The sequence below is a fragment of the Myxine glutinosa genome, chromosome 7 (assembly GCF_964187855.1).
Source record: "Myxine glutinosa chromosome 7, kmMyxGlut1.1, whole genome shotgun sequence".
Lineage (NCBI taxonomy): Eukaryota > Metazoa > Chordata > Myxini > Myxiniformes > Myxinidae > Myxine > Myxine glutinosa.
The window spans coordinates 169,563,745-169,590,489 of record NC_136267.1 but is presented as its reverse complement, the minus strand read 5'-3'; the positions used below and the strand labels follow the sequence as shown (position 1 = coordinate 169,590,489).

The 26,745-nt window shown below is 46.9% G+C and overlaps 1 protein-coding gene across 1 annotated transcript in view; it reads right to left on the bottom strand.

Moving 5' to 3' along the window:
- Positions 1 to 26,745, bottom strand: part of CYP27A1 (cytochrome P450 family 27 subfamily A member 1) — a 143,377-nt gene that overhangs the window by 75,307 nt on the left and 41,325 nt on the right. Inside the window, exons 4-5 of the mRNA XM_068123560.2 lie at positions 23,377 to 23,574; positions 21,596 to 21,759 (exon numbers count right to left, since the gene is read on the bottom strand). Coding sequence (XP_067979661.1) covers positions 21,596 to 21,759; positions 23,377 to 23,574 — 362 coding nt within the window. The remainder of the gene's footprint in view (positions 1 to 21,595; positions 21,760 to 23,376; positions 23,575 to 26,745) is intronic.

Here is a 26,745-nt window from a genome sequence, read left to right as displayed (position 1 = left end):
TCCTGGAAAGCAAATCCAACGGAAGCAAATCTCATTTCCTTTCACAAAGCCCGAAACAAGTGTGTGTCCACCCTCAGGAGAGCCAGGAAACAATATCTCTCCGTTCTCAAGACCGAACTCTCTTATCTGTCTCCCTCTTCCAAATCCTGGTGGCGTTTGGTCAAATCCGTTTCTGGTGTTTGTTCCCCCTCCATCCCCTCCCTTACCTCAAACGGCTACACAGCTGACTCCGCACGTGAAAAAGCTGAATGCCTCAACTCTGTGTTTGCCTCTAAATCTTGTGTCCCAAACCCATCCCTCTCTGTACCCACCATACCCAGTCGTACCCTGCTGCTCCTGGACTCCGTGTCCTTTCCTCCTGACAAGGTGGAAAAGTTTCTGTCAACCCTCGACTCTGATTCTGCAACTGGACCCGACGGCATCAGCCCACGGGTCCTAAAATCCTGCTCTGCTGCTCTATCTCACCCTCTCTCTGTTCTCTTCACCCTCTCTTTTGCTCAAGGTCAACTGCCATCTGCTTGGAAATCAGCCAACATCACCGCTTTGCACAATAAAGGTGCAAAAACAGATCCTAGCAACTACAGACCAATCAGCCTTCTCCCAATTATCAGCAAAGTCATGGAATCCATCATTGCTTCGGATATGAAATCTTTCCTCTTCTCCAATGGCTTGATCTCTGATCATCAATTTGGTTTCAGACCAGGTCACTCTACTCTGGACATGCTGCTTCTGCTGTCTCAACAATGGATGGAGGTCCTCAATGCCAAACAGGAAATTAGAGCTGTCTCCCTCGACATATCACGTGCCTTCGACACGGTCTGGCACCCCGCTCTGCTCACCAAACTCTCCTCCTTTGGTATCCATGGAAATCTCCACACATGGCTGGCGGACTTCCTCTCTAGTCGTCGTCAACGTGTGGCCCTGAATGGGTTTCTCTCATCTCCTCTTCCTGTTCAGGCTGGAGTTCCCCAAGGCAGTGTTCTGGGCCCCGTGCTTTTTCTGGTCTTCATCAATGATCTCTCTGACTCTCTCGAAAATCCTCTCTATCTCTTTGCTGATGACTCCACTCTCTGCCGCTCCATTCCTCTTCCCTCAGATCGGCAGTCTGCTGCCTCCTCACTCTCTGAAGACCTGGACAAAATCACAGACTGGTCAAACAAGTGGAACATGTCTTTCAATCCTGACAAATCTCACACTCTTACTATGTCTTTCCGAAAAGATCGACTGGACAACCCTCCCATCTACTTTCTCAACAATCCTCTCCAAGAAGTTCTGTCACTCAAGATTTTGGGTCTCACTATCTGCCATGATCTTTCTTGGGAAAACCACATTTCCAAGCTGGCCTCCAAAGCCAGTCGCCGACTGGGCATCCTCCGTCGTGCGAAGTCCTTCCTCGGCACACCTGAGCTCCTCACCACATACAAGGCTTTCATCCGCAGCTCAATGGAATACTGTTCTCCCCTATGGGCCGGTGCTCCTGCCTCACACCTAGCTCGGCTTCACGCTGTTGAAACCAAAGCTTTCAGAATTATTGGAATCTCCCGCGATGAAGCTATCTCTGAGGGCCTTTCACTCACTCACCGCAGGCAGGTAGGTGGTCTTTCTGTCTTCTACCGACTCCTCTCCGGCCTTGCACCCCCAGCTCTCTCTGTGCTCTGTCCCCCAAATATTCGTACAGGTCGCACAAGATCTGCCAGCAACCCTCTGATGGTTAAACTGCCGAAATCTCGGCTCTCTGCTCACCTTCACTCTTTCATTCCTCTTTTCTCCCGCCTCTGGAACAAACTCCCTCACTCCCTTCAATCCCACTCCTCCCTCCAGGTCTTTAAAACAGCTGTTCACCACCATCTCTTATCTTCCCCCATCCAAAACCTTGATCTTTTCTACCCCCGCTAATTCACCCCAGATCCACCTTGTTTGAAATTCCAACTTCTTTCCTGGAAGTCCTGGCAGTGTCCATATGTTTTATACCTCTCCCACCGCCCCCTTCCCATGCCCCCCCCCCCCCCCAAAGCCCTCGCCCTCTCTCAGATCTCTCGATGTCTCCATGTCTCTCGGTCCCTGCTCTCAAATGTTGTGTTTGTGTCCTTCCCCCTCTCTCCCCATCTTGTCTACCGCTCCCGATGTTATATGTTTTATGTGTCGGTTTGTCTTTCTGTGTGATTAATGTTCGCTCTTTCACGAGCCTCGATCTTGTATACAAAAAAAAAAAAAAAAAAAAAAAAAAAAAAAAAATTGTGTTCATTACACCATTTTAACCATTTTGTAAAATGTAATGTGCAGCATGTAAATCAAGATGTCCAAATGTCACACACGTCCATACCCGTGGGATTCCCACGGGTGACCCCACTCGTATATATATATATATATATTGTTATGGATCTCAGACGGCACTCCCCTTAGCAAGGGGGGGTTAATCCCCCTTGGCCTGTTAAGCTGGCCGTCTCTAGTCCTGGTACTTATAACGCTCCTTTGCGGGGTGAAATTGGTCAGGGTTATTGGTCAAGGTGTTCTCCGGAATACCTTTACCAATCCCTCTGCAAAGCAGGGAGACAAGTACTGCTCAAACCACGGACAAGATGGTATTTGCAGAGCGGTTTAGCAATCCGCGATTCGAGCCGTTAGCAATTGACTAACCCGATTTAAAGCAGTTGGCCAAATCGCACCACAGGTACTCAATTGGAGACAGGACAAAAGTGATCGGGGGAAAGAAGAAACCAAAGGTAAGAAATAACAGACATTTATTAATTATGTACACCAAAACCAAAGGAAGAGTTAACGAAAGTAATATACAGATCGAAGAAGAAGAAGCAGGACACAGGGCAGCCTTAAACAGTCTTATATTATACCCCAGGACAAACACACAGACTTACACGAAAGGGGAATAGCAGGCAGAAATGACTGGAAGAGGGAGAAGGTCCAGGTGGGACAGCAGGGCTGGAAGGTCCGGGCAGAGGCACAGCATTGAGGTCCGCTCCAGGTCCACGCTCCGGGCTGGAAGTGAACAGCCAGCGGCAGCGTCTGGTCTCGTATCTCACACGGTCGGACAATACGAATAAAGCGCGGGATTGTCGCCATCAAACGGACCCACTCTCCTCCTTACAATGCTCCGTATCCTCGTCGGGTACCTCACTCATCTGCCGGATCACGTCTTCACACTTCAAACACCTTCTCACTCGTCCCTTGTACCTCATTTCCTGAAGCAGTCCCTCGCCGCCGCTTTTATTGTCCGTGTAGGAATCAAGCCGCCGGCTCTGATGACACGCCTACCGGTTGGCTCACCGCGGCGCTGCTTGGCCGGCAAAGGGCTCGCTGATTCCACCTTTGCTGACGAGTCGACGTGCCACATCTTGTTCATGTGGCCCCGCCCCCTTCTTCCTCGGCTTCAGACCGCATGGCTTATGGCGGTGTGGTGCCAGCAAAATTGGAATTCCAGAATCATTCCAGAATCAAAATTGGAATTCCAGAATCATTGGAATCTCCCGCGATGAAGCTATCTCTGAGGGCCTTTCACTCACTCACCGCAGGCAGGTAGGTGGTCTTTCTGTCTTCTACCGACTCCTCTCTGGCCTTGCTCCCCCAGCTCTCTCTGTGCTCTGTCCCCCAAATATTCCTACAGGTCGCACAAGATCTGCCAGCCACCCTCTGATGGTTAAACTGCCAAAATCTCGGCTCTCTGCTCACCTTCACTCTTTCATTCCTCTTTTCTCCCGCCTCTGGAACAAACTCCCACACTCACTTCAATCACACTCCTCCCTCCAGGTCTTTAAAACAGCTGTTCACCACCATCTCTTATCTTCCCCCATCCAAAACCTTGATCTTTTCTACCCCCACTAATTCACCCCAGATCCACCTTGTTTGAAATTCCAACTTCTTTCCTGGAAGTCCTGGCAGTGTCCATATGTTTTATACCTCTCCCACCCCCACCCCCCCCCTTCCCATGCCTCCCCCCCAAAGCCCTCTCCCTCCCACAGTTCTCTCGATGTCTCCATGTCTCTCGGTCCCTGCTCTCAAATGTTGTGTTTGTGTCCTTCCCCCTCTCTCCCCATCTTGTCTACCGCTCCCGATGTTATTTGTTTTATGTGTCTGTTTGTCTTTCTGTGTGATTAATGTTCGCTCTTTAATGAGCCTCGATCTTGCATACAAAAAACAAAAAAACAAAAAAAAAAACAGCCCAATGCAAACGGCAGCGAACGCCATCCTACTGTTACTTTGAAGAGCGGTGAGACGATTGGGGAAATTGAAAGGGGCCTATCTTATTTGATTAATGCAACGCAGATTCAACTATTGGGAACAGATCCTTAACTGAAACACATTATAATGAAATAACTACAGAGAGGTCCTATGGTTCGCTACGTGTTGTACATGGACTAACTAGGGTGCGATCTTTAACAAAGCCAATTGATGCGGATATTTACAGGGGATCATTTATAAGGGAAACATTTACTAAAATTTACAAAGTGAAGGTTCTAAAAACCGTAACAATATATATATATATATATATATATATATATATATATATATATATATATATATATATATATATATATATATATATATATGTTGTTGCGGTTTTGCCATAAAGGCAAACCCCCTATAGTTAATTGCATAACAACATGTAGCCCGCAGTAGTTAGTTATTTCTTACTACATGTAAAGATTAGCTCCCTTCCAATTGTGTAATAATCCAGACCAATATGCGTTGATGCTCGGCAGGAATTCAAACGATGTGCAGGTACTAAAGAAGCCGCGCATGTCACCAGCAAGCGACCAATGACATGTAACCAGCAGGCGACCAATCAGGTCAAGAGCACGTCACCAGCAGGCAACCAATCAGGTCGAAGCCCACGTCACCAGCAGGCTACCAATCAGGTCGAAGCTCACATCACCATCAAGTGACCAATGAGGGGTCGTGGACACTTCACCGGCAGGTGACCAATGGTGGGTCGTAAAACCTCCCAGAATGAAAGAGGGAAGGAGGAATCAAACCTTCCGAGGGGAAGGAAGGACTGAATGCCCACACGTGACCAAACTCAGCCAATGGGATGCTGTGGAACATTCGGGAAAGCGTTGTGGGTCTGATATAAAACCCCCACCCATTGCATTTTCCCCCCATCTCTCTTTGCCGACCTCTCTTCGCCGACCCCTCTCTCTCTTTGCCGCTCTGATCTGGCCGACCTGCAAGTGTTGAACTCTCTCTTCGCCGACGCCCCTCTCTTCGCCGACCTGCAAGTGTTCAACTCTCTCTGATGCGGCCGCCTTCGCCGATCTCTCTCTCTCTCATCGCCTTTCAGCCTCTCTCTCTGATCCGGGTGACCTGCAAGCGTTGACCCCTCCCGCGACTCATCTTGGAGCTGGCTGCCCAACCTGTGCTGAAATTCGTCCTACCTGCGCTGAAGTTCGTCCAACCTGCGCTTAAGTTCATCCTACCTGCACTGAAGTTCGTCGTTCGGGCTCTGAACCTGCAAGTTGCGCGTCCCTGACGGTCGTGGGTTTCGTGGGAGTTGACGGAGCCAAGGTGGCATCGACACGCTTCCCGGTACAGGAATCAACCCATGTGTCATCCTGTGTGTGTGTGTGTGTGTGTGTGTGTGTGTGTGTGTGTGTGTGTGTGTGTGTGTGTGTGTGTGTGTGTGTGTGTGTGGGCGCCAGTTGTGTTTATATAGGTAAGAAATTGATAAGGCTGCACCTTCGTCTCTTTCTATTGCCTTGTTATAAAAGGATGAATATTTGGTTGTTTCTTTCAAACCTGGCCGGATCGTCTTTTCTCCATTGGCCAAGCATCACCCGAGACCGAATTTGGGTTGAATTTGGCCCATAAATCACGTCAGGTAACGCCGCTTTCCACACCGTGCAAACCGCTTTCCCACGCAATAAGGTGTGGAAAGTGAGGGTTTAACCCCGATTTCTTCGGCCGCATGTCTCGAAGGTATTTGGGATTCCTTGACCAGCAAATTATTCGGTGCGTGGCTGGGAGATTGGTGGTTGAAGTTGCTTAGCAACCCGTCGACCACGGGTTTAGTCGCAGCCGGTGGCCTGTGGACCCAGAGTTTGAGGGGGAGTGGGGTCATCAACTCCCCTAAGTACGTCGACAAACTCGGGATCTGCAACAATATGTCTGCCTGAAAATGTCTGCTGCTGCTCTTCTGCTCCAATCGGCTCTTCTGATCATGTGCTTGTTAAAGTGGACATCTCTCTGACCATTCTCAGAGAGCCTCCTCAGCGTCGACGAGTCTGGCATTTCACGCAGGCCAACTGGCACGGTCTTCAAGCAGCGATCAATCATCTGGACTGGTCTCCCATCTCTACCGCCTCTGACATCAACTCATCCTGGGAATTCTTCCAAAGTAAATTGCTCTCTCTCGTGCAAAGATTTATCCCATCTTGGCACGGTCTTCAAGCAGCGATCAATCATCTGGACTGGTCTCCCATCTCTACCGCCTCTGACATCAACTCATCCTGGGAATTCTTCCAAAGTAAATTGCTCTCTCTCTCATGCAAAGATTTATCCCATCTCGTCTTCAGTTGTCATACCCTTCCTCCCGTCCATGGTACACGGAATCTTGTGGTGACGCTATTGCCCAGAAACAACTTGCTTTCGTCTCTTGGAAAGCAAATCCAACAGAAGGAAATCTCATTTCCTTTCACAAAGCCCGAAACAAGTGTGTGTCCACCCTCAGCAGAGCCAGGAAACAATATCTCTCCGTTCTCAGGACCGAACTCTCTTATCTGTCTCCCTCTTCCAAATCCTGGTGGCATCTGGTCAAATCTGTTTCTGGTGTTTGTTCCCCCTCCATCCCCTCCCTCACCTCAAATGGCCACACGGCTGACTCCGCACATGAAAAAGCTGAATGCCTCAACTCTGTGTTTGCCTCTAAATCTTGTGTCCCAAACCCATCCCTCTCTGTACCCACCATACCCAGTCGTACGCAGCTGCTCCTGGACTCTGTGTCCTTTCCTCCTGTCAAGGTGGAAAAGTTTCTGTCAACCCTCGACTCTGATTCTGCAACTGGACCTGACGGCATCAGCCCAATGGTCCTAAAATCCTGTTCTTCCGCTCTTTCACTCCCTCTCTCTGTTCTCTTCACCCTCTCTTTTGATCAAGGTCATCTTCCATCTGCTTGGAAATCTGCCAACATCACCGCTTTGCACACAAAAGGTGCAAAAACAGATCCCAGCAACTACAGACCAATCAGCCTTCTCCCAATTATCAGCAAAGTCATGGAATCCATCATTGCTTCAGACATGAAATCTTTCCTCTTCTCCAATGGCTTGATCTCTGATCATCAATTTGGTTTCAGACCTGGTCGCTCTACTCTGGACATGCTGCTTCTGCTTTCTCAACAATGGATGGAGGTCCTCAATGCCAAACAGGAAATTAGAGCAGTCTCCCTTGACATATCACGTGCCTTCGATACGGTCTGGCACCCCGCTCTGCTCACCAAACTCTCCTCTTTTGGTATCCATGGAAATCTCCACGCATGGCTGGCGGACTTCCTCTCTAGTCGTAGTCAACGTGTGGCCCTGAATGGGTTTCTCTCATCTCCTCCTCCTGTTCAGGCTGGAGTTCCCCAAGGCAGTGTTCTGGGCCCTGTGCTTTTTCTGGTCTTCATCAATGATCTCTCTGACTCTCTTGAAAATCCTCTCTATCTCTTTGCTGATGACTACTCTCTGTCGCTCCATTCTTCATCCCTCAGATCGGCAGTCTGCAGCCTCCTCACTCTCTGCAGACCTGGACAAAATCACAGACTGGGCAAACAAGTGGAACATGTCTTTCAATCCTGACAAATCTCACACTCTTACGATGTCTCTCCGAAAAGACCGACTGGACAACCCTCCCATCCACTTTCTGAATAATCCTCTCCAAGAAGTTCTGTCACTCAAGCTTTTGGGTCTCACAATCTGCCATGATCTTTCCTGGGAAAACCACATTTCAAATCTGGCCTCCAAAGCCAGTCGCCGACTGGGCATCCTCCGTCGTGCGAAGTCCTTCCTTGGCACATCTGAGCTCCTCACCACATACAAGGCTTTCATCCGCAGCTCAATGGAATACTGCTCTCCCCTCTGGGCTGGTGCTCCTGCCTCACACCGAGCTCGTCTTCACGCTGTTGAAACCAAAGCATTCAGAAGCATTGGAATCTCCCGCGATGAACCTAACTCCAAGGGCCTCTCACTCACTCACCGCAGGCAGGTTGGTGGTCTTTCCGTCTTTTACCGACTCCTCTCTGGCCTTGCCCCCCCCAGCTCTCTCTGGGCTCTGTCCCGCAAATATTCCTACAGGTCGCACAAGATCTGCCTGCAACCCTCTTATGGTTAAACTGCCAAAATCAAGACTCTCTGCTCACCTTCACTCCTTCATTCCTCTTTTCTCCCGCCTCTGGAACAAACTCCCTCACTCTCTTCAATCCTACTCCACCCTCCAGGTCTTTAAAACAGCTGTTCACCACTATCTCTTATCTTCCCCCATCCAAAACCTTGATCTTTTCTACCCCCGCTAATTTCACCCCAATTCCACTTTTTTGAAATACCAACTTCTGTCCTGGAAGTCTTTGGTGTCCTTGTGTTTTATACTTCTCCCTCCCCCCCCCCTCCCTTCCCACGCCTCCTCCCCCAAGCCCTCTCCCTTCCACACATCTCCCTGCTCTCAAATGTTGTGTTTGTGTGCTTCCCCTTCTGTCCCCATCTTGTCTTCCGCTCCCTCTTTTTAGATATTTTGTTTGTCTGGTTGATTTGTTTGTGAAGTAAATGTTAGCTCTTTCATGAGCCTCGATCTTGTATACAAAATATATGTATGTATGTATATATATATATATATATATATATATATATATATATATATATATATATATATATATATATATATTATATATATATATATATATATATATATATATATTAGGGTGGGCTTCAAAAAATCAAAATGCAGATTTTCTCCGGGACATGGTCGATTTTTGTTCCTTTTGGTGTCAAAGGAAACCACACCAAATTTGAATGGAATCCAATAATATTTAGGGGTGCCACATCAGTGATGAATTTTCCCCCATGCAAAAATAGGAATTCCCATTTTTTGGGCTGTATATAACCACCTTTAGAGGCCATTTTTCCCCGCAAAGCGGGGGTTGGCCTTTTTCGGGAACCGTGGTTGTTGTTGTTTTTTTGGTCCCCTTTTTGAAGCGATGTTTTACGGCCGGATGCCCTTCCTGACACCAACCATTTTTGCCGCCTTTAACGACAAACAGGGAATTACCAGTGAACTGGTACTCAATTAGCCGACCTCGGAAGGATGAGCAGGCTGAGTCAACCCCCCTGGCGTTAATTCAGCGATCGACCGGGATTCGAACCCAGGATCCTAGGATCCTAAGCCGGCACCCTAGCCGCTAGCCCAACACCAGGGTTCGCTGCCCCCACCAGGGTAGCTGCAACACCAGGGTAGCTGTATATACACAAAATAAATACATAATTATATATATACATTAAATATAATATTAAAAATAAATATATAGTAAATATACATTAAATAATAAATATACATAAATACACATTATACTGTTACAGACACGACTTTGATGTTAAGGTGGGCCGAGCGGAATGGCCGTCGTGTCCGCACAAATTACCCGATTGTACTCGAACGTCGACGAAGCCGCGCTACGCTGGCTCAATAGGAAAGAGAAGACACCCGGCTGGGTTATAATGACACAATACGACACCAGGGGTTCAGTTCTCAAGACCTCCGGAGGAGGTTATATTAAGGCGGAAGGTTAGATTACAACTACAAGAGGTACATCATAGGAAGGCAGGCACTTAGACACAACCTTATATTATTCCCGACAGACCACAGAGAAACAGGACAAAAACTGACTCACACGGGGATTGATGGCAAGGAAAGCGGGTATTCGATGGCCAGCACAAGGTGCACTCTTGGCTCAAAGCAGAATCGACTCGGTCCGGTCCAGAGATGCAGGGAGGTCACAGCGCTCGGAAGGCGACGTTCTTTCTCCAAGCTGAGGCGCATCTGACGTCACGTCCGGCAAGCGGCTGCGTATATCCGGCGGGGAGTGACACGCCCTCGGCTCGTTAGCTCCGCCCAGATGGAATCGGTCCGCCCTTCTTATTGGGTGCGGGGGGGGTTTACCAGGCTCCGCCCTTGACGAGGAGCTGACAGCCAGCCCCTTCGTGGTAACCCCGTGGGGCGCATGGATAATGGCGGCTAACCGAGCCGGAGGGAGGACGCACACTCCCCGCGCGCGCCGTTGTTGTAGTTGTTGTTGTAGCTGTAGTTGTTGTTGTTGTAGCTGTAGTTGTTGTTGTTGTTGCTGTAGTTGTTGTTGTTGTTGTTGTAGCTGTAGTTGTTGTTGTTGTTGTTGTAGCTGTAGTTGTTGTTGTTGTTGTTGTTTGGGGAAGAAGATGGGAGGAGGTATGGGAAGGTCCTAAACTCACTACTGGTGCCATATAATCACATTCTGGTGCAACGAAGAGTCATAATTAATGGAAACGAGGCCTTAACTGACATAGATTAAGAATAACTAGGAAGATGTCCGAAAGTTGTCTACGTGTGGTGCGGTGGACCTGGGCACGACATTTAATGGGGGAATAAGGGGAAGGTCGGCTCTACTGATTGTTATTTACATGCAATGGGACTAGGGAATGGGGGACTGGGGAAAGTTGGGGAGTATTGGAGAAAATAGGGGAATATTTACAAGCGGATATGGAGGCCAAATTCCATATTCGCAACATTGCACCCTTCTCTACCCTCGGGGCGTCCCGACCCGATAAATTTTTACCTACTTTAGTGTGGCACGCAATGTAGTTCCCTCTACTATTAACTCTACCCTGAGTGCGACAGTTTTACAGATATTCACAAATGAGTAAATATGTCCCCCTGCGACGTTGCACCCTTCTCCTCACAGAAACACACCCACAGGATAACCGAATCCGGAAAGAATTCTCAAACTAAACATACAGCCGGTAGGGAGCATTATTTACAAGACTATGCTGCTATTTACACTACGATCCAGGACCTGTTTTTGGAGGAACACATGCAGATGTTATGCATAGAGAGAGCGCGCTTGCCAGCATCGATACACCAACCCACGAGTGCTCTGTGGCCGACGGCCTTTAATAACGTGCAGAGCACCCTTCCCGAGCATCAAAAGCACCACCCCACCACCAATCGGTGCAGTCACCATTGTTCATTGGAATAAAAATAAATTCGACAACCCCTAACCCTGCAGGTGTCTCTTGCTCTTCTTGTGGTGCACTTGGTGTTAATTAACAGTGGTTCACCTTTATGGCATAGGTGCCACGTTGACCCATAGGTCCTTCCACGGGTGGTGCTTGGCCGCAAAAGAGCTGCGGTCCATTGTGGGTGGCCACAAACATTGCGGTCCATATGGTGTATCGATCCAGGCAGCCAACAGCGAAAGTGCAGGCCCACAACTGCGTAGCCAGCACCTCTCTCTCCTCTCTCTCTACCCCAAAGCCAGATCCTCGGAGGTGGGAGACAAAAGAAGAAACAAGTGAGTAAGGTGGTAAGGGCGCAAAAGTGCACGCAATGTAAGGTGATGCACACTGGGGGCACATGGGAACCAGGTGAGACAGGTACGTTCCTATCGTACGCCCCCCCCCCACCAGGTAACCTACATGGCCCCTCCCTTACCCCTTACTGTATCCACAAAACACAACACTACCCATAAACATCTACTTTACAAATCAACAAACATCCCTACTGTCTTCCCCGTTCCTCCCATAAACCAAATTCGTCTTCTCTCCCTCCTAACCAATCAAATTTGCCATTTTCAACTCTCATCAAAATTTGCCATCTCCAACTGCACATCAAAATTTGCCATTACCAATTCATCATCAGTCCCTCCTAGGGAGGGAGAGATGGAATCACCCCAATGTCTCATCCACGTCGTGATGCGTCTCACAAATCCTCACAATCTCATTTCCTGCAACAAAACAAAGAAAACACAGGTGTGGAGTCATCATCATCACCACAGGCAAGTGGCTGCGTATGGTGCGACAGGTTCATCAATCCTAACTATTTCCTAAATGACTTTAACAACTTTACACTACCCGGGGTCTTTCTCCGGCCAAACCATTGGCCCTCTTACACTATGGGTTCTAAAAACCAATTCCCATTGGCCAAACTGTGGTGCTCTTCAATTTGGGGTCTCACTCCCCCGATTCATCTCCCGGTGCCCTCGCACAATTTCTGGGCTGTGGCGTGTACCTCTCCCAGTGGGTCTACCCACCTGCACACCTCCACCACTGCGGTTGCCTCCGAGCTTACCTGCTCCTCACCCTAACCTAACTACCTGGGGAAGGCCCTCTGGCACTCTCCCCACTCGGTGCCCTCTCTGGCACGGGGCTGCCCGATCCACACCCGGGATCCTCAGGCACCCACTCACAACTACCGGCTCCCAGAGCCCACCTGCGGCCTCACCTGGCCGACATCCTTACAGTGGTGGAGTGCCCAACCAACTACACACACTAACAGGCTACACGCCCAGCCATTTCCACAACACTAATGCACCCATCCAAACATCATTCTGTCACCCGCACCACAGATGCCAATATCCAACCACAATTTACCTGTACCCTTTACCTAACACTTACACTACCCGCCCCGGGTATTCGTGAAAGGGGTCCACTCTTCCCCCATCCACACCTTCGCACCATGCACACCACTCCGTACCACTTACTCCAACTCTCTCCACACACCTGTACTTGCACACCTGTGCTCTCACACTTGGTGCCACCTGCACCCTTCTCTCCCCAAGTGCATTCGCGCTGATCCACATACTCACTACTCATACACTGCTCCACACACCTGTCCAATTGCACACCTGTGCAATCACACCTGTTCCATCCTCACACACACGGCATCATCTCAGCTAACTACTCCCTTCTGAAACTTGCGCTTCCCAGTCGTCCCTTTAAACTATTGCGCTCCCACGTCATTATCATCCACACTAATCTACCTGCGTCCCCACTACAGGTATCAGTCACTAACTAACCTTAACGTTACCTAAGGTCATCTTCTCTAGATCCCTACACACAATATCCTAACCCACCCGGGCTAGTTTTCACTGCCATACACCCCATAAACTATTGCTCCTTTGCCCCCCACCCTGTGAGGGATGGTGGATTTGCCATCCCACCACATCGGGGGTCTCTCACTACCAATTTTGCACATCAAATTTCAACAAATCAAAAATTTGGCCAATCACTGCCCATCATCTGCCAATCACTACTGCCAATCCCTTGCCAATCATCAAATTTTGTTTTTCTCTAATTTTGGGTCCAAAACACTAACCTCATCACCCAGTCTACTCACTACTGCCTCTCGGTGCGCCAATTCCTGTCCAAAGCCCGGCTTCGTAAAGCCAAGCAATGGATGCTGGTTGTTTTGTGCCAGCGGCTGGCTGCATCCTGCACTCGGTGCAGGGACGGGGGCTTACCCGGGCCGAGATCCCACGCATCACCTCGGCGTGGAGCCATCCAATGTCCCGATCTCGACCTGCCGGCACGTCTCAACAAAACGTGGTCGCCATGACGACCCTTCCTATCCAGCCGCCCGCTCCGCCTCGTGGAGCACGGACGCGGCCGTTCAAAGCGAGGCCCGGCACGCACCGAGGGCCCGATTCGGCTAAAAGTCGACCTAACCTCTAACCCGTGTAACGTCGATGCTTCACCTGCATGCTTACACCCCGCAGCCCGTTCCTTGCTCACACATCCAGCTGTGCCCATGCTCCTCGTACCTTTCCTTACACACCCAGGTACACCCATTCCACTCACAGCCTTGGTCACACACCTGACCACCGAACACTTTGGCACACATTCGTTGCTCGCACACCTCACCAATACACCGCTTCGCGCCCCCTCCTCGGTCACCTCCTCTGTGACAATCACAGGTGTGCCCTCATTCGCACACCCAACCATGTGCCTCACCACCAATTCCAGCGTGCATTCCCACTCACGCTCTACCATTCCAGGTGTGCATCCTTCCATCCCAGGTGTACATCCTCGCTCACCTGTCACAACTAACTCACGCTCCATGTCACTCTCACTACTTTCACCTCCATTCCTGACAGCGCACTCACCCTTACTCTTGACAGCGCACTCTTTCCTCGTGCACCTGTCCGTCACACACCTTTCTCGCGCACACTCTCCCGTTACACCCTCTGTAACACTCACCACAGGTGGACACTCTTCCTTACTTCTGACAGCGCACTCTTTCCTCATGCACCTGTCTGTCACACACCTTTCTCGCGCACACTCCTGCGCACACTCTCCCGTCACACCCTCTGTAACACTCACCACAGGTGGACACTCTTCCTTACTTCTGACAGCGCACTCTTTCCTCATGCACCTGTCCGTCACACACCTTTCTCGCGCACACTCCTGCGCACACTCTCCCGTCACACCCTCCGTAACACTCACCACACCACGCTTCCATGTGCTCCCTCGCACACGCGCTACGACCGACCCACTCTCGCCAGCACACTCACTCCTTGGTACACACTTTTTCCTCACACACCCCAGAGTCGGACTTTCTTGCACACCCCCTTTTTCGCACACCAGACCTTTCGCACACTTCACCAGTGGCCTCTCACGAACACCCGGGTCCATCTCGACCCCCAAGCTCATTAAATCCCCTGGCGCATCATACGCACGACCATATTGGTCACCACTTACACCGGGTCCTCCTTCTCTTCGCTTCTCCTCCATCACCTGCGAATCCCTCATCCGGTTAATGAGCACATCATCACGATCCAAACACAGACTTTGGACCAATTCTTTTATCTCCTCTTTTATCTCTTTCTTATCCCCTCTCCGTCGCTTCTTAATTTCGCTCATCCCTTCTTCCACTTCTTCTAATTTGTGCTTCACCTCTTTTATTCCCCGGTACGTCTCCTCAAGCTCGTCCTCCAAGGCTACCTTGACCGTTTCCATGTGCGTCCTCACCTGCCGGTCCTTCGTCTCCATTACCTCTATCACCTCGTCCAACCTCGTTGTCAGTCCCTCACGTACCATCTGACATTCCCTCTTTGTCGCTATCAAGTCATCTTTTAGTTCTTTCTGTGTCGCCTTTAAACCTCCTAATACCGCAGTGTTCCTTTGAACCTGCTCCACTAACTCCGTCTGTCCCACCGTCAGCTGCTCCACCTCCTGCGTCAGGTCCTCTATGCCCCCTTGTAACTTTACAGTCCCCTTTCTCACCTCCTTTTCCATGTGCTCCTCACAGTGCCTCACCTCCTCGCGCACTCCTCCGACCTCCTCACTCACTCCTCTTCTGATCTCCTCTCCCATCACTTGCATCTCCTGCCCAGATGCCACCCTCATCTGCTCCATTTCCTCCCTGTGAGCATCCAGTTTGGTTTCTACCCCCATTCTGACCCCCTCTATCTGCTGCTCCATTTGTTTAACTTCCCTTTCCGCTTGGTCCCTCATGTCCCTCAATTTGCCTTCCATACTGTTTTCTAACCCCTCTAACCCATTTTTCACTCCCTCTATCTGATTCTCCTGGGCAGCCATTCTATTTTCTACCCCCATTAACCCATTTTTCACTTCTTTTATCCCGTTGTCTAACCCCTCAAAATTATTGTCTATCTTCCCAAATTTCTTGTCTAACTCCTCAAAATTATTGTCTAACCCCTCACTGGTACCCCTCGCTTCGTCCCTCATTACCCCCATTTGCTCACTCTGAGCCCTCGCTTCGTCCCTCATTACCCCCAATTGCTCACTCCGAGCCCTCGCTTCGTCCCTCATTACCCCCAATTGCTCACTCCGAGCCCTCGCTTCGTCCCTCATTACCCCCATTTGGCCCTCCAATCGCCCACTATCAACCCTCATTTGGCCCTCCATCCTATCCATTTTTGCATTCAGTTGGGTCAAGAATAATCTGAGGTCAAACCCGGTTTGCCCAGCGTCCCCAGCCGCCACCGCAGGCTCGCCCTCCGCGGCGCCGCTATTTTGGGACCCTTCAACCACGTGAGCGAGCGCGCCATTTTGCGCGCCCGCTACTTCGTGCGTGACGGCGCTATTTTGCGAACCTGCCGCCCTCACTGCTTCGCTCTCCTCACGTCCCTCAATTTGGTCCTGGACCGACCCTGCTTCACTCTCCCCTACCGGACCCCAGCCGTCTTGATCCGCCATAGCGCGACTTGCAAAATTCGAGTTTCGTAAAACAAATCCAATTTTTTTTTTCGTTATAATTTCGTCGAGCGCAGTACGCGCTCCGAATCGATTTTCCCTCCCAAAATTTGGGCCTAACTAATTTAGTCCCAGGTTCGAATCCAACTCCTGACAACCAATTGTTACAGACACGACTTTGATGTTAAGGTGGGCCGAGCGGAATGGCCGTCGTGTCCGCACAAATTACCCGATTGTACTCGAACGTCGACGAAGCCGCGCTACGCTGGCTCAATAGGAAAGAGAAGACACCCGGCTGGGTTATAATGACACAATACGACACCAGGGGTTCAGTTCTCAAGACCTCCGGAGGAGGTTATATTAAGGCGGAAGGTTAGATTACAACTACAAGAGGTACATCATAGGAAGGCAGGCACTTAGACACAACCTTATATTATTCCCGACAGACCACAGAGAAACAGGACAAAAACTGACTCACACGGGGATTGATGGCAAGGAAAGCGGGTATTCGATGGCCAGCACAAGGTGCACTCTTGGCTCAAAGCAGAATCGACTCGGTCCGGTCCAGAGATGCAGGGAGGTCACAGCGCTCGGAAGGCGACGTTCTTTCTCCAAGCTGAGGCGCATCTGACGTCACGTCCGGCAAGCGGCTGCGTATATCCGGCGGGGAGTGACACGCCCTCGGCTCGTTAGCTCCGCCCAGATGGAATCGGTCCGCCCTTCTTATTGGGTGCGGGGGGGGTTTACCAGGCTCCGCCCTTGACGAGGAGCTGACAGCCAGCCCCTTCGTGGTAACCCCGTGGGGCGCATGGATAATGGCGGCTAACCGAGCCGGAGGGAGGACGCACACTCCCCGCGCGCGCCGTTGTTGTAGTTGTTGTTGTAGCTGTAGTTGTTGTTGTTGTAGCTGTAGTTGTTGTTGTTGTTGCTGTAGTTGTTGTTGTTGTTGTAGCTGTAGTTGTTGTTGTTGTTGTTGTAGCTGTAGTTGTTGTTGTTGTTGTTGTTTGGGGAAGAAGATGGGAGGAGGTATGGGAAGGTCCTAAACTCACTACTGGTGCCATATAATCACATTCTGGTGCAACGAAGAGTCATAATTAATGGAAACGAGGCCTTAACTGACATAGATTAAGAATAACTAGGAAGATGTCCGAAAGTTGTCTACGTGTGGTGCGGTGGACCTGGGCACGACATTTAATGGGGGAATAAGGGGAAGGTCGGCTCTACTGATTGTTATTTACATGCAATGGGACTAGGGAATGGGGGACTGGGGAAAGTTGGGGAGTATTGGAGAAAATAGGGGAATATTTACAAGCGGATATGGAGGCCAAATTCCATATTCGCAACAATACATTATATATATACAATATATTATACATACAGTTTTGAGACTTCCTATGATCACTATCTGGGCAATTTTCATGCATGTTTTGTACAGGTTCCCGGGGTTAGGGGTACGCTTTGTTAGTGTGTAATATGTAGGCCTAACTTATTGCTTGTGGCTCTTTTGTAGAGAGTGACCCTGTGGAGTAAGAATTAACAGGATTTTACCCACATTCTTGCTTATTTTGCAGATATGGCATGTGCTAGTACCAGTGTTTCATTGAAAACTCGGGCTCAGGATAATGTGTATCTCATTGGGTCCACTTCTGGAGATGCCATCAAAGGTGCCAAGCTCCCGACTGTGCATCAATCTCTTGTCCTGTTTTTCCATCACCTGAAGAAGGAGAATCGCACTGCCCGGGAGAGTGCAACCCTCACCATTGAAGAGGTTGTGAAGTTCTGGGAAAAAGCTCACCTACCGACAACGACGAAGCAGCACTGCATCCATCGTTTGGAGAGGCTATATGAAGAATGGAGGAGCCTCCAAAAAGGTGCAAAGCGGGGTGGTGCGACCCAAGAGAAAAAGGAAGCATCCTTCAAGGCCTCCTTGGAAAAGACGTTTGATCTTAGGCATGCAGATTCGGAGGCCATAATCACCAACCCCGAGGACAGGAAGTTTCTTCACGATCAATTCTCAGAGAGGAAGGCTTCAATGGGATCTGTAGACACTGTGTTGGAAGCAAAAACGTTCTTGTGTGTTTGAAAGATCAGCAGCCACGAGATGATTATTGTGAACTCCTAGAACTGACTGTCATCTACATGGGAGGAATCCCACCTCGTGGAATCCGGATCATGGCTCCAGGAGCAATGCACAGAGCCAGATGGATGGCAAAAGCACTATATTCACTACAGGTGTTCATGTTTCGGTCAGAGTTCCACTTGACACTTCGAGAGGCGAGAGAACTCCGAGCCTTCAACATTTTTGTCTGCCTTGTGTATGTACAGGCTTGGTTTCGGGCTCCACAAGCTATTGAGGCTCCCCTGAATGACATTAACCTCTTCAAGAAGTTGGAAAAGTTTGAACAAATCAATCAGAAGATGGCTCAGGCAGCCTTGAAGGCACTTGGCCGCCACACGTGGTACATGAGCCCAGTACTAGTGGCATTTGCATTCTTTGACACCAGAATTGACAAAGATAGCAAGATCAATATGATTGAAGCATTGAAAAATGACGGTGAAAACCCCTCTCCAAAGAGACCAGCTATCAAACGAGGAACCGCCCTGTCAATCGCTGGCCTCATAACAAAACACACCAAGCATTTCTTCAGCATCCTAGGGACCCCAACTGATTGGATGGATAAGGATCCTGGTTCATGGGAGCAAGAAACCAGCTTTCAGGAAGCAAAGAAAGCCGCCAGTGGCTTAGTCGTGGTGAACGACAGGGCAGAAAGGGGTGTCGCATTGATACAAGACTACAATAAGCTCCTTACAAAGGATGAAGAGCAAAAGCAAGCTCTGCTCCAAGTTGTTGCTGCTCACAGGAAGATGTACCCCGATGCCAAGAAGGCAACAGTGGTGAAACAGGCCCAGAAATAGGAGTTACATTTCTCATTATATTTGGGTTTTTTAATATTATGTGATATGGTGTCTCTTCATTTTATGAACTGAACATTTGGATTGTTATCATTGAATTTGAGTTTTCATAGCAATATAGTGCTATTTGTGCAGCTATTGTAACTTGTGTTTGCTAGAATACAAAGAAAGTGAGTGGAGGGTGGATTTTCATAAAACAAACTTCTGGTTTTGCTTTCGATCCATATATAGAAAAGTTTTGTAGACACCTTTAGTTTGAAGGCTGATGTGGCACCCCTAAATAAAATCAGATTGCTTTCATATTTGGTGTGTTTTGATTTTGGAACAAAAGGAACAACATAAAGCCATGTCCCAGTAAATATTTTTTTTAAATTATTTTGAGCACCACCCTAATATATATATATATATATATATATATATATATATATATATATATATATATATATATATATATATATATATATATATACATACAGACTTGGCATTTAATATGGAATATTTTTTTTGTGAGGGTGAACTTACTTTTCAAGATGTCTTAGAACCAAAAGTTCATTGGAATTATGTTGAAATTATTCTAGATTTTGTTAATGTGACCTTTAAAAGAAACAAAAACCACATTTGACATTTCGAAACAAATAAATTGATCCTTGAAAGTGATGTAAACTGATATCGAACTCAATTCATGGACAGTACTGTGTTAAACTTCTGTACGTTTTCCAGAAGTATCTCTTTATTTTGCACATTAGCCAAATTTTTTTTTAACAAAAAAAAAGTTAAATTACGACTGGGATTACGGACAGTAAAATTACAGTTCAGTACTTCGTGTAACCCCCACGAGCATTCAGGAGAGCACGTACACGTTGAGGCATGCTGTTCACGAGATTTGCCAAGGTTTGGACAGGAATCGCTTGCCATGCAGTGACAATAACCTGCTGCAATTCACGCACAGAGGTCGGCTGCTGGTCCAAGTGGTCGATTTGACGCGTTAATTCTGCCCACAAGTTCTCTATCGGATTCATATCCGGGGACATGGCAGGCCACACCATATGCTCTACACCACGGTCAGCAAGAAAGTGTTGGATAATGCGAGCATGATGAGGCCGTGCATTATCATCTTGGAAGACAAAGTTTCCTCGAAAGGCTGCACGAGCAAATGGAAGCAATGTTTCTTCCAGAATGGCCCTGTACTTGAACTGGTTCAGGTTTCCATTCAGAACAACCAGGTAAGTTTTGCCCCCTGCATGAAAAGCAGCCCAAACGGTCACCCCATCACCTCCAGCTTGGACTCTTGGCACTATACAATCTTTGTTGTAGGCTTCATGCACTTGTCTGCGCACTCGGACGCGGCCATCTTGACGATAGACCAGAAATCTAGTCTCGTCACTGAAGATCACGTAATTCCAGTGTCCTGGCTGCCATTGACGGTGCTCTCTGGCCCACTGCAATCGGCGCTGGCGGTGTTGTCTGGTCAGGCGTGGCTTTCTCAGGGGACGCCTGGCACGATAGCCTGCTTGAACCAGTCGTTGGTTGAATAGCCTTCTGGATACAGGCACATTTGTCAGTTGCTGCCACTCAGCCCTAAGCCGATTAGCTGACTTGTTACGGCCATTGCGGACTAACCGGTGCAGCTGGCGATCATCCCTCCTTGTGGTTCTGCGGGGACGTCCTGGCCTCGGTATTGGAGAAGGGACACCCCTCTGAGCATTTCGTTTCAGGATCTTTGACACCTGACCTTGAGTGATGCCATACTGCCGAGCAATAGCACGCTGTTTCATGCTGTAATTTCGTAAAGCCACCACTCCATGACAAACAGCATTGTCGAGTTGACGGACCATCTCCAGAGGAAGCGGCAATAACCTTTGGAGACGTGCAGCAGTTGTTTTCCACGAATACAGAACGCAAAAACTCTTGTATACCCGACTGTGAAGCCAATCATCAAATGCACCTGTCCGTACATTTTGCCACGCCACCTGTGATATAATCCTGTTGTTGACTTCTTGCTGCGACCGACAATCAGTGACATAGTTCTTTTAACAAATAAATCACCAAAGTGTAAAAGAAACTCACCAGATTGATATACTGAGTTAAGAAATAAACCCAAGTCAAGAAAAAATATATATTCCATATTAAATGCCAAGTCTGTACATATATATATATATATAACACACACACACACACACACACACACACACACACACACACACACACACACACACACACACACACACATTCTAATATCTGATGAATATTTAGTTTGTGATAGCAATTGTTGTCAATCTATTTTATTATTAATCATCTTAAATATGCCATAAGCATATTTCAAAGGCTTTGGCAAGAATCACTTCACAAGGGTTTATTGGAGGACAAATCACCGAGTGTGATTCAAAATTGCAATTGAATCACAGAATATATGATTGGATAAGTCATTTCCAAATGACAAATTATTTCTAAAATAACTATCAAATTAAATCATGTAAGGAAAATGTTTGGTTTAATATTGTCTTGCAAGATAAAGAGTGACTTACTGTGTCTACGCCTGCTAGTAGCATCTCTGTTACATTTCCATACACTTCCTGAAGGCTCATTTTGCCACTTGACAGCAGGAACGTGAGATATTCTCCCTCAACAGCCTCTCCTTTCTGCAACCTTTCATTGATTGTCTCCATCTTTTCATTGATCAGCTCCGCAGCTGGGAGAAAAGCATAAACGTAGATAGCCTACAGCAAATATTTAACATTAGAACAAACCCAATTTCTGTACATAACCAAAAGGAAAAAAAGAGAGATTTTTAACCATTGTACTTAAAAATATGGATAACTGACACCAAGTCACAATTGCTGGCATGCATGCAATGCAATATTTAGATGATCACAAATCATAAACTGATAATTGTGGAACTATTTTATTTACCATTTTCACTTCTTAATCAATGCACATTGAATTCTATTTTTACCTCCACCACCGGTATACCTGGCTTTGGCCTAATGATTAGGGTGGGCGGCTTGGGATAAAAACATTTTTTCGAAATGAAACCTTATATATGCAGTCAACATTTAGGGACGTATGAAATATGTAGCAAATTTTTGGGTTGGACCCCCAGTTCATGCCCCAGGGGGTGGGGACTGAGGGTCACAGGGGTTAAAACAGATTTATTTATTTTTTACTCTAAATTATTTTCACCAGATTTTAAAAACCTGGTGGAACTGTTTGACATCTTTAAATTTTGCTTTTGGGGTGTGTGGGGATTTGCGATGGTGCACCATTGATTTAGCTCCAGTTCTGGTCGCAAACGTTTTCATGAGAAATTTTCTACTAAAAACTTAAGACCCAAATAACACCACAGAAATTACTACGATATTCACCGATGTAGCATTTGCACAGGTAAATCTCTATTCCAGATTTGGACATTCCTTCAAAAAATGACGTAAAGTGAAAAATGTGACTATTATCAACTTTAATATTTCTCAGTTTTTTTAAATCAGAGTTTTGTCTCAATTTAACTTTCTTTCATAAGAGCATATTATTATTACTAGCAACGGTACCTGCCCGACGGGTACCGTTGCGGGGCTTCAATTGGGAGGCCCAAATGAAAAGGCAAAATATCAGAAATTGAAGGCTTTTTTTATTTTAAACGATTCATATAAACATCCGTTGAATCATATCACACGCAAATCATCAAAATCTAAATAGTACATGGCGCCCATTTTGAAAAAAGATTGAATTCTACAAAACGGAAGCGGCCGCTACACGTCGTTCTCAGTCACATGTTTATGTGTGAAGAGTGCGCGCCGAATCTGCAACACGGAAGCGGCCGCTACACGTGTTACTCAGTCGCTTTGCACACGCTGCCGTGTTACTTCGGAGCTGCACGTTTATATAGGAAGAGTTCGTCAGGAGTCGATCTACTCTCTCCTGGTACGTAGAATTTCAACAAAAGCCACATCACTGTTCATATCGGTAAATATTATTCCATCGTGTTTTGGAAAATTGGAAAACTTGGAAAAATTGGAAAAACAATATAGCCTATTTTACTCCAGGGGGTCCCAGGATTACCCACCCAAAATATCGTTGCGATCGGTTCAGCCGTTTTTGCGGTACCTTCGAACGGACAGACAGGCGGACATTTGGTGAATTATAGTAAGATTGTGCTACATTGTGCAGTATGGAAGCTTTCGGTTATTACTACAATACCTACCACCCTTTACGTATCCCTATTTTAAATGTTTAATTTATTTTTCAGAATAAAGACATTACGACTGTTTTCACAAAGCCTCGGCCTATTTCACAAACCAAGCAAAGCACTCACCAGTATCATACAGTGTGTCCCAGGCAGCAATGTAGCGCTTGTACACTGGCAAGTAGGGCCTAATACTTGGAGGGATAACTGGCATAATGTCAGAAATGTGCAGCATGCACCCTATAGCGTCGATGAATTCCTCCGTTCTGGTAGGGACGTGTTCTTCTAATGATCCCAAACGTGTTTCAAACAAGACAGTGGAAATTCCTGAATGGGGAGAGGAAAAAGCTCAGTTGTCAAGATATCCTGATAAATAGTGATTCTAGCCTCTTAGTAATCATCGCTTAGCATTGTCAATGCATACAGAATCCTGTTAAATCCCATATACAATGTTCCAAATTAGTTTGTTTTAATCTCTTTTTTCATTTTCATCTTGTACAAAATCGAGGCTCATGGAAGATCGAGGTGACAGAGTAGAAATAGTAGTGCACTGACTGTGGGCCAGTGGAGCAACAAGCAGGCAAAATTAAAGAACAGGAAAAGAGGGTATAAAACAGTAACAGAACTGAATAAGGCCAACAAGAATATATGGCCAGGAAAAGGACACAAAAACAGAGTACAAAACATATGCCTGAAGGTAATCGACGACATTTGTTAATGTGTTACATTAACTAAAACGACACTTGGTAGAGAGCATATCATGCTAAATATCATCTTTGGCCCTATCACTCAATGGTGAAGAATCACTTTTTAAAAAATAATAATAATCCTCGTATCCGGATCAGTGTTCGGATCTTCACCAAAATCGAATCAATTTGTCCTTGTCACACACACACAACATGTCCATCAAGTTTCGTCCAAATCCGTTCATAACTTTTTGAGATATCGTGCTATTTTAGCCCTATCACTCAACGGTGAAGAATCACTTAAATAATTCTCTCATCCGGATCCGGATTCGAATCTTCGTTAGAATTGAATCAATTCCTTCTTGTCACATACCCAACCTGTCCACCACATTTCGTCCGAATCCATCGACAACTTTTTGAGATATTGTGCTATATATCGTTTTGCCCCATCTCTCGACGGTGAAGAATCACTTTTTAAAATTCTCTGCCCCGGTTTCGGATTTGGATCATCTCCAAAATCTAATCATTTCACCCCCGTCACATACCCAACCTCTCCATCAAATTTCGTCCGAATCCTTCCACAACTTTTTGAGATATTTTGTTCACAGAAAAACAGACAGACAGACAGACAGACTAAGTCAGGGGTGAAAACATAACCTCCATCCACCCTCGGTGGCGGGGGTAATCAACACAAACTGTTAAACATGACAAATGCAGAGCAGGTTTTTTTTTACAAAAAATGTCAGGAAATAATAGGAGGTAGGCATACCTAACTTCTGAATGCAAAACTTCAACATGCTTGGTAAAACATCAAGTAACATGATCACATGAGAAGCAATAAGGTAAGATGGGGAATGTACTGACAGTGGGACAGTGGGGCGGGTGGAGTGTAACAACTAAGGGAATGAATGGAGAAAGAAAGGAGATGAGATAAGGAGCGGCTGAAGGAGACAGCACTTTAGACATTATAAATGAGCAATTACGATGGGATCTGATTGAGAGGTTTATGATAACGAAGGGTCTTCTTCTTCTTCCTCTCTTCCTTTTATAGGGGGTGAGGGCAAATGGTACCAAGATTATGCCCTGCCTTGAACATGATACTGCAGCACTTTGCTGTCCTCAGCCAACTCTCTCCACTCTCCAACCACCCCACCTTACTGATATCCATCTACACACACCTCTCAGCCACGGTCTACCTTTTTTCCTCCCACCTCACTCCATCAACCTATCCACTTTATTTGCAATTCTCTCTTCCTCCATCCACACCAAGTGTCCAGCCTACTTTAGCACACTTCTCACCAAAATCCTTGTCAAGCACACCAATCTCTTCACTCAGTTTAACTATCCTCCTTCTATCCACCCTCTTCACTCCCGCAATCCGACTGACCCAGTTTTCACAAAGCTGCAACCTCTGTTGTTGTTTTTTTGTCAATGCCACCGTTTCCAGACTGAAAATGTAGGCTGCCGTTCCACAATATGTCAGAACCTTCCTATTCAATTTCCTTGATATTTTTCTCCTGATAAACAATCCCTTGACCTTCCTCCACGCATTCACACCCACCTGTATCTTCCTCTGCACCTCTACCTCCAAACTACCATCCCCGGTAACTATTCCTCCCAGATACTCAAACCTATTTCCTTTCCTGATCTCCTTCCCCTTTAACCTGATATTGTACACCACTCCTTTCCTATTCCATCTCCAGGCGCTGCATGATGTCATTGCCGGGCACCGAAGGGGGCCCAGCGATGATGCGCGCTGAAAGGGAGTACTCAGTTTTTACTGGGGTTTCTTGCTTTCTTTCTTTCTTGTTTGTTTTCTTTCTTGTTTGTTTGTTTTCTTTCTTGTTTGTCCGGGCGTCATCTTTTGAACCAGGAAGCTAAAATTTAGGCACAATAGTGAGCAAGTACTTTGACATAAACGGTATTTTTTGTTTTTTGATTAATCAATTAATTCATTAATTACTTAATTATTATCGATTAAGTACTTATTTATTTCCTTACTCATCTGGGCAATGTCTCAGGCACCTTTTGAGTTAGGAAGCTGATATTTGGACATGACGGTGACCAAGTGATGCGACTATGAATGAATGAATGAATGATCGTTTTAAGGCCATTTTCCCCACTAGAGTGGGGGTTAGCCTTGCGGGCCCCATGACAATCATGGTTCCCTTTTTGAGGAAATGTTTTTATAAACTATATGTAACTATATGTTCCCTTTGATGTGACTATAAAGGGTATTTTTTATTTATTGATTAGTCAATTAATCAATTAATTTTTTTTTGATTAATGACAATTTTCAAAAAAGACAGCTTCGGATGAAACAATGGTGGTTGAGGTATGCCATCAGCCAATTGACTGAGAAATTATTTTTTATTGATTTTAATTATGCAATTAATCAATCAATAATTGTATACCTCTCCCTCCCAATACCGTCTCTACGTGCTGCACGGCGGCATCACCGTGTTGGAGGATATTTATTTATTTATTTGGCATGTGGGCAGTGTACTTTGAATGTATCTATACTTGTTAATTTCCTTTCTCTGTGGCCCAACCCACATCACCTCCATCTTCTCCATGCTCATCTTTAATCCAAGTTTCCAGAATGCATCCTTCCACTCCCCCAGTACTTCCTGCATCTCCCGCTTACTCTCCTCTACAACAGCCAGATCATCCGCATGCAACATCATCCCCAGAATACCTTTCAGATTTACCCTACTGCTTACCAGCTCCATCACCATGATAAACAGGAGTAGGCTGAGAGCACTTCCCTGCCTCAAAGCGATGCTCACTCTGAACTCCAGTGACATCCTCG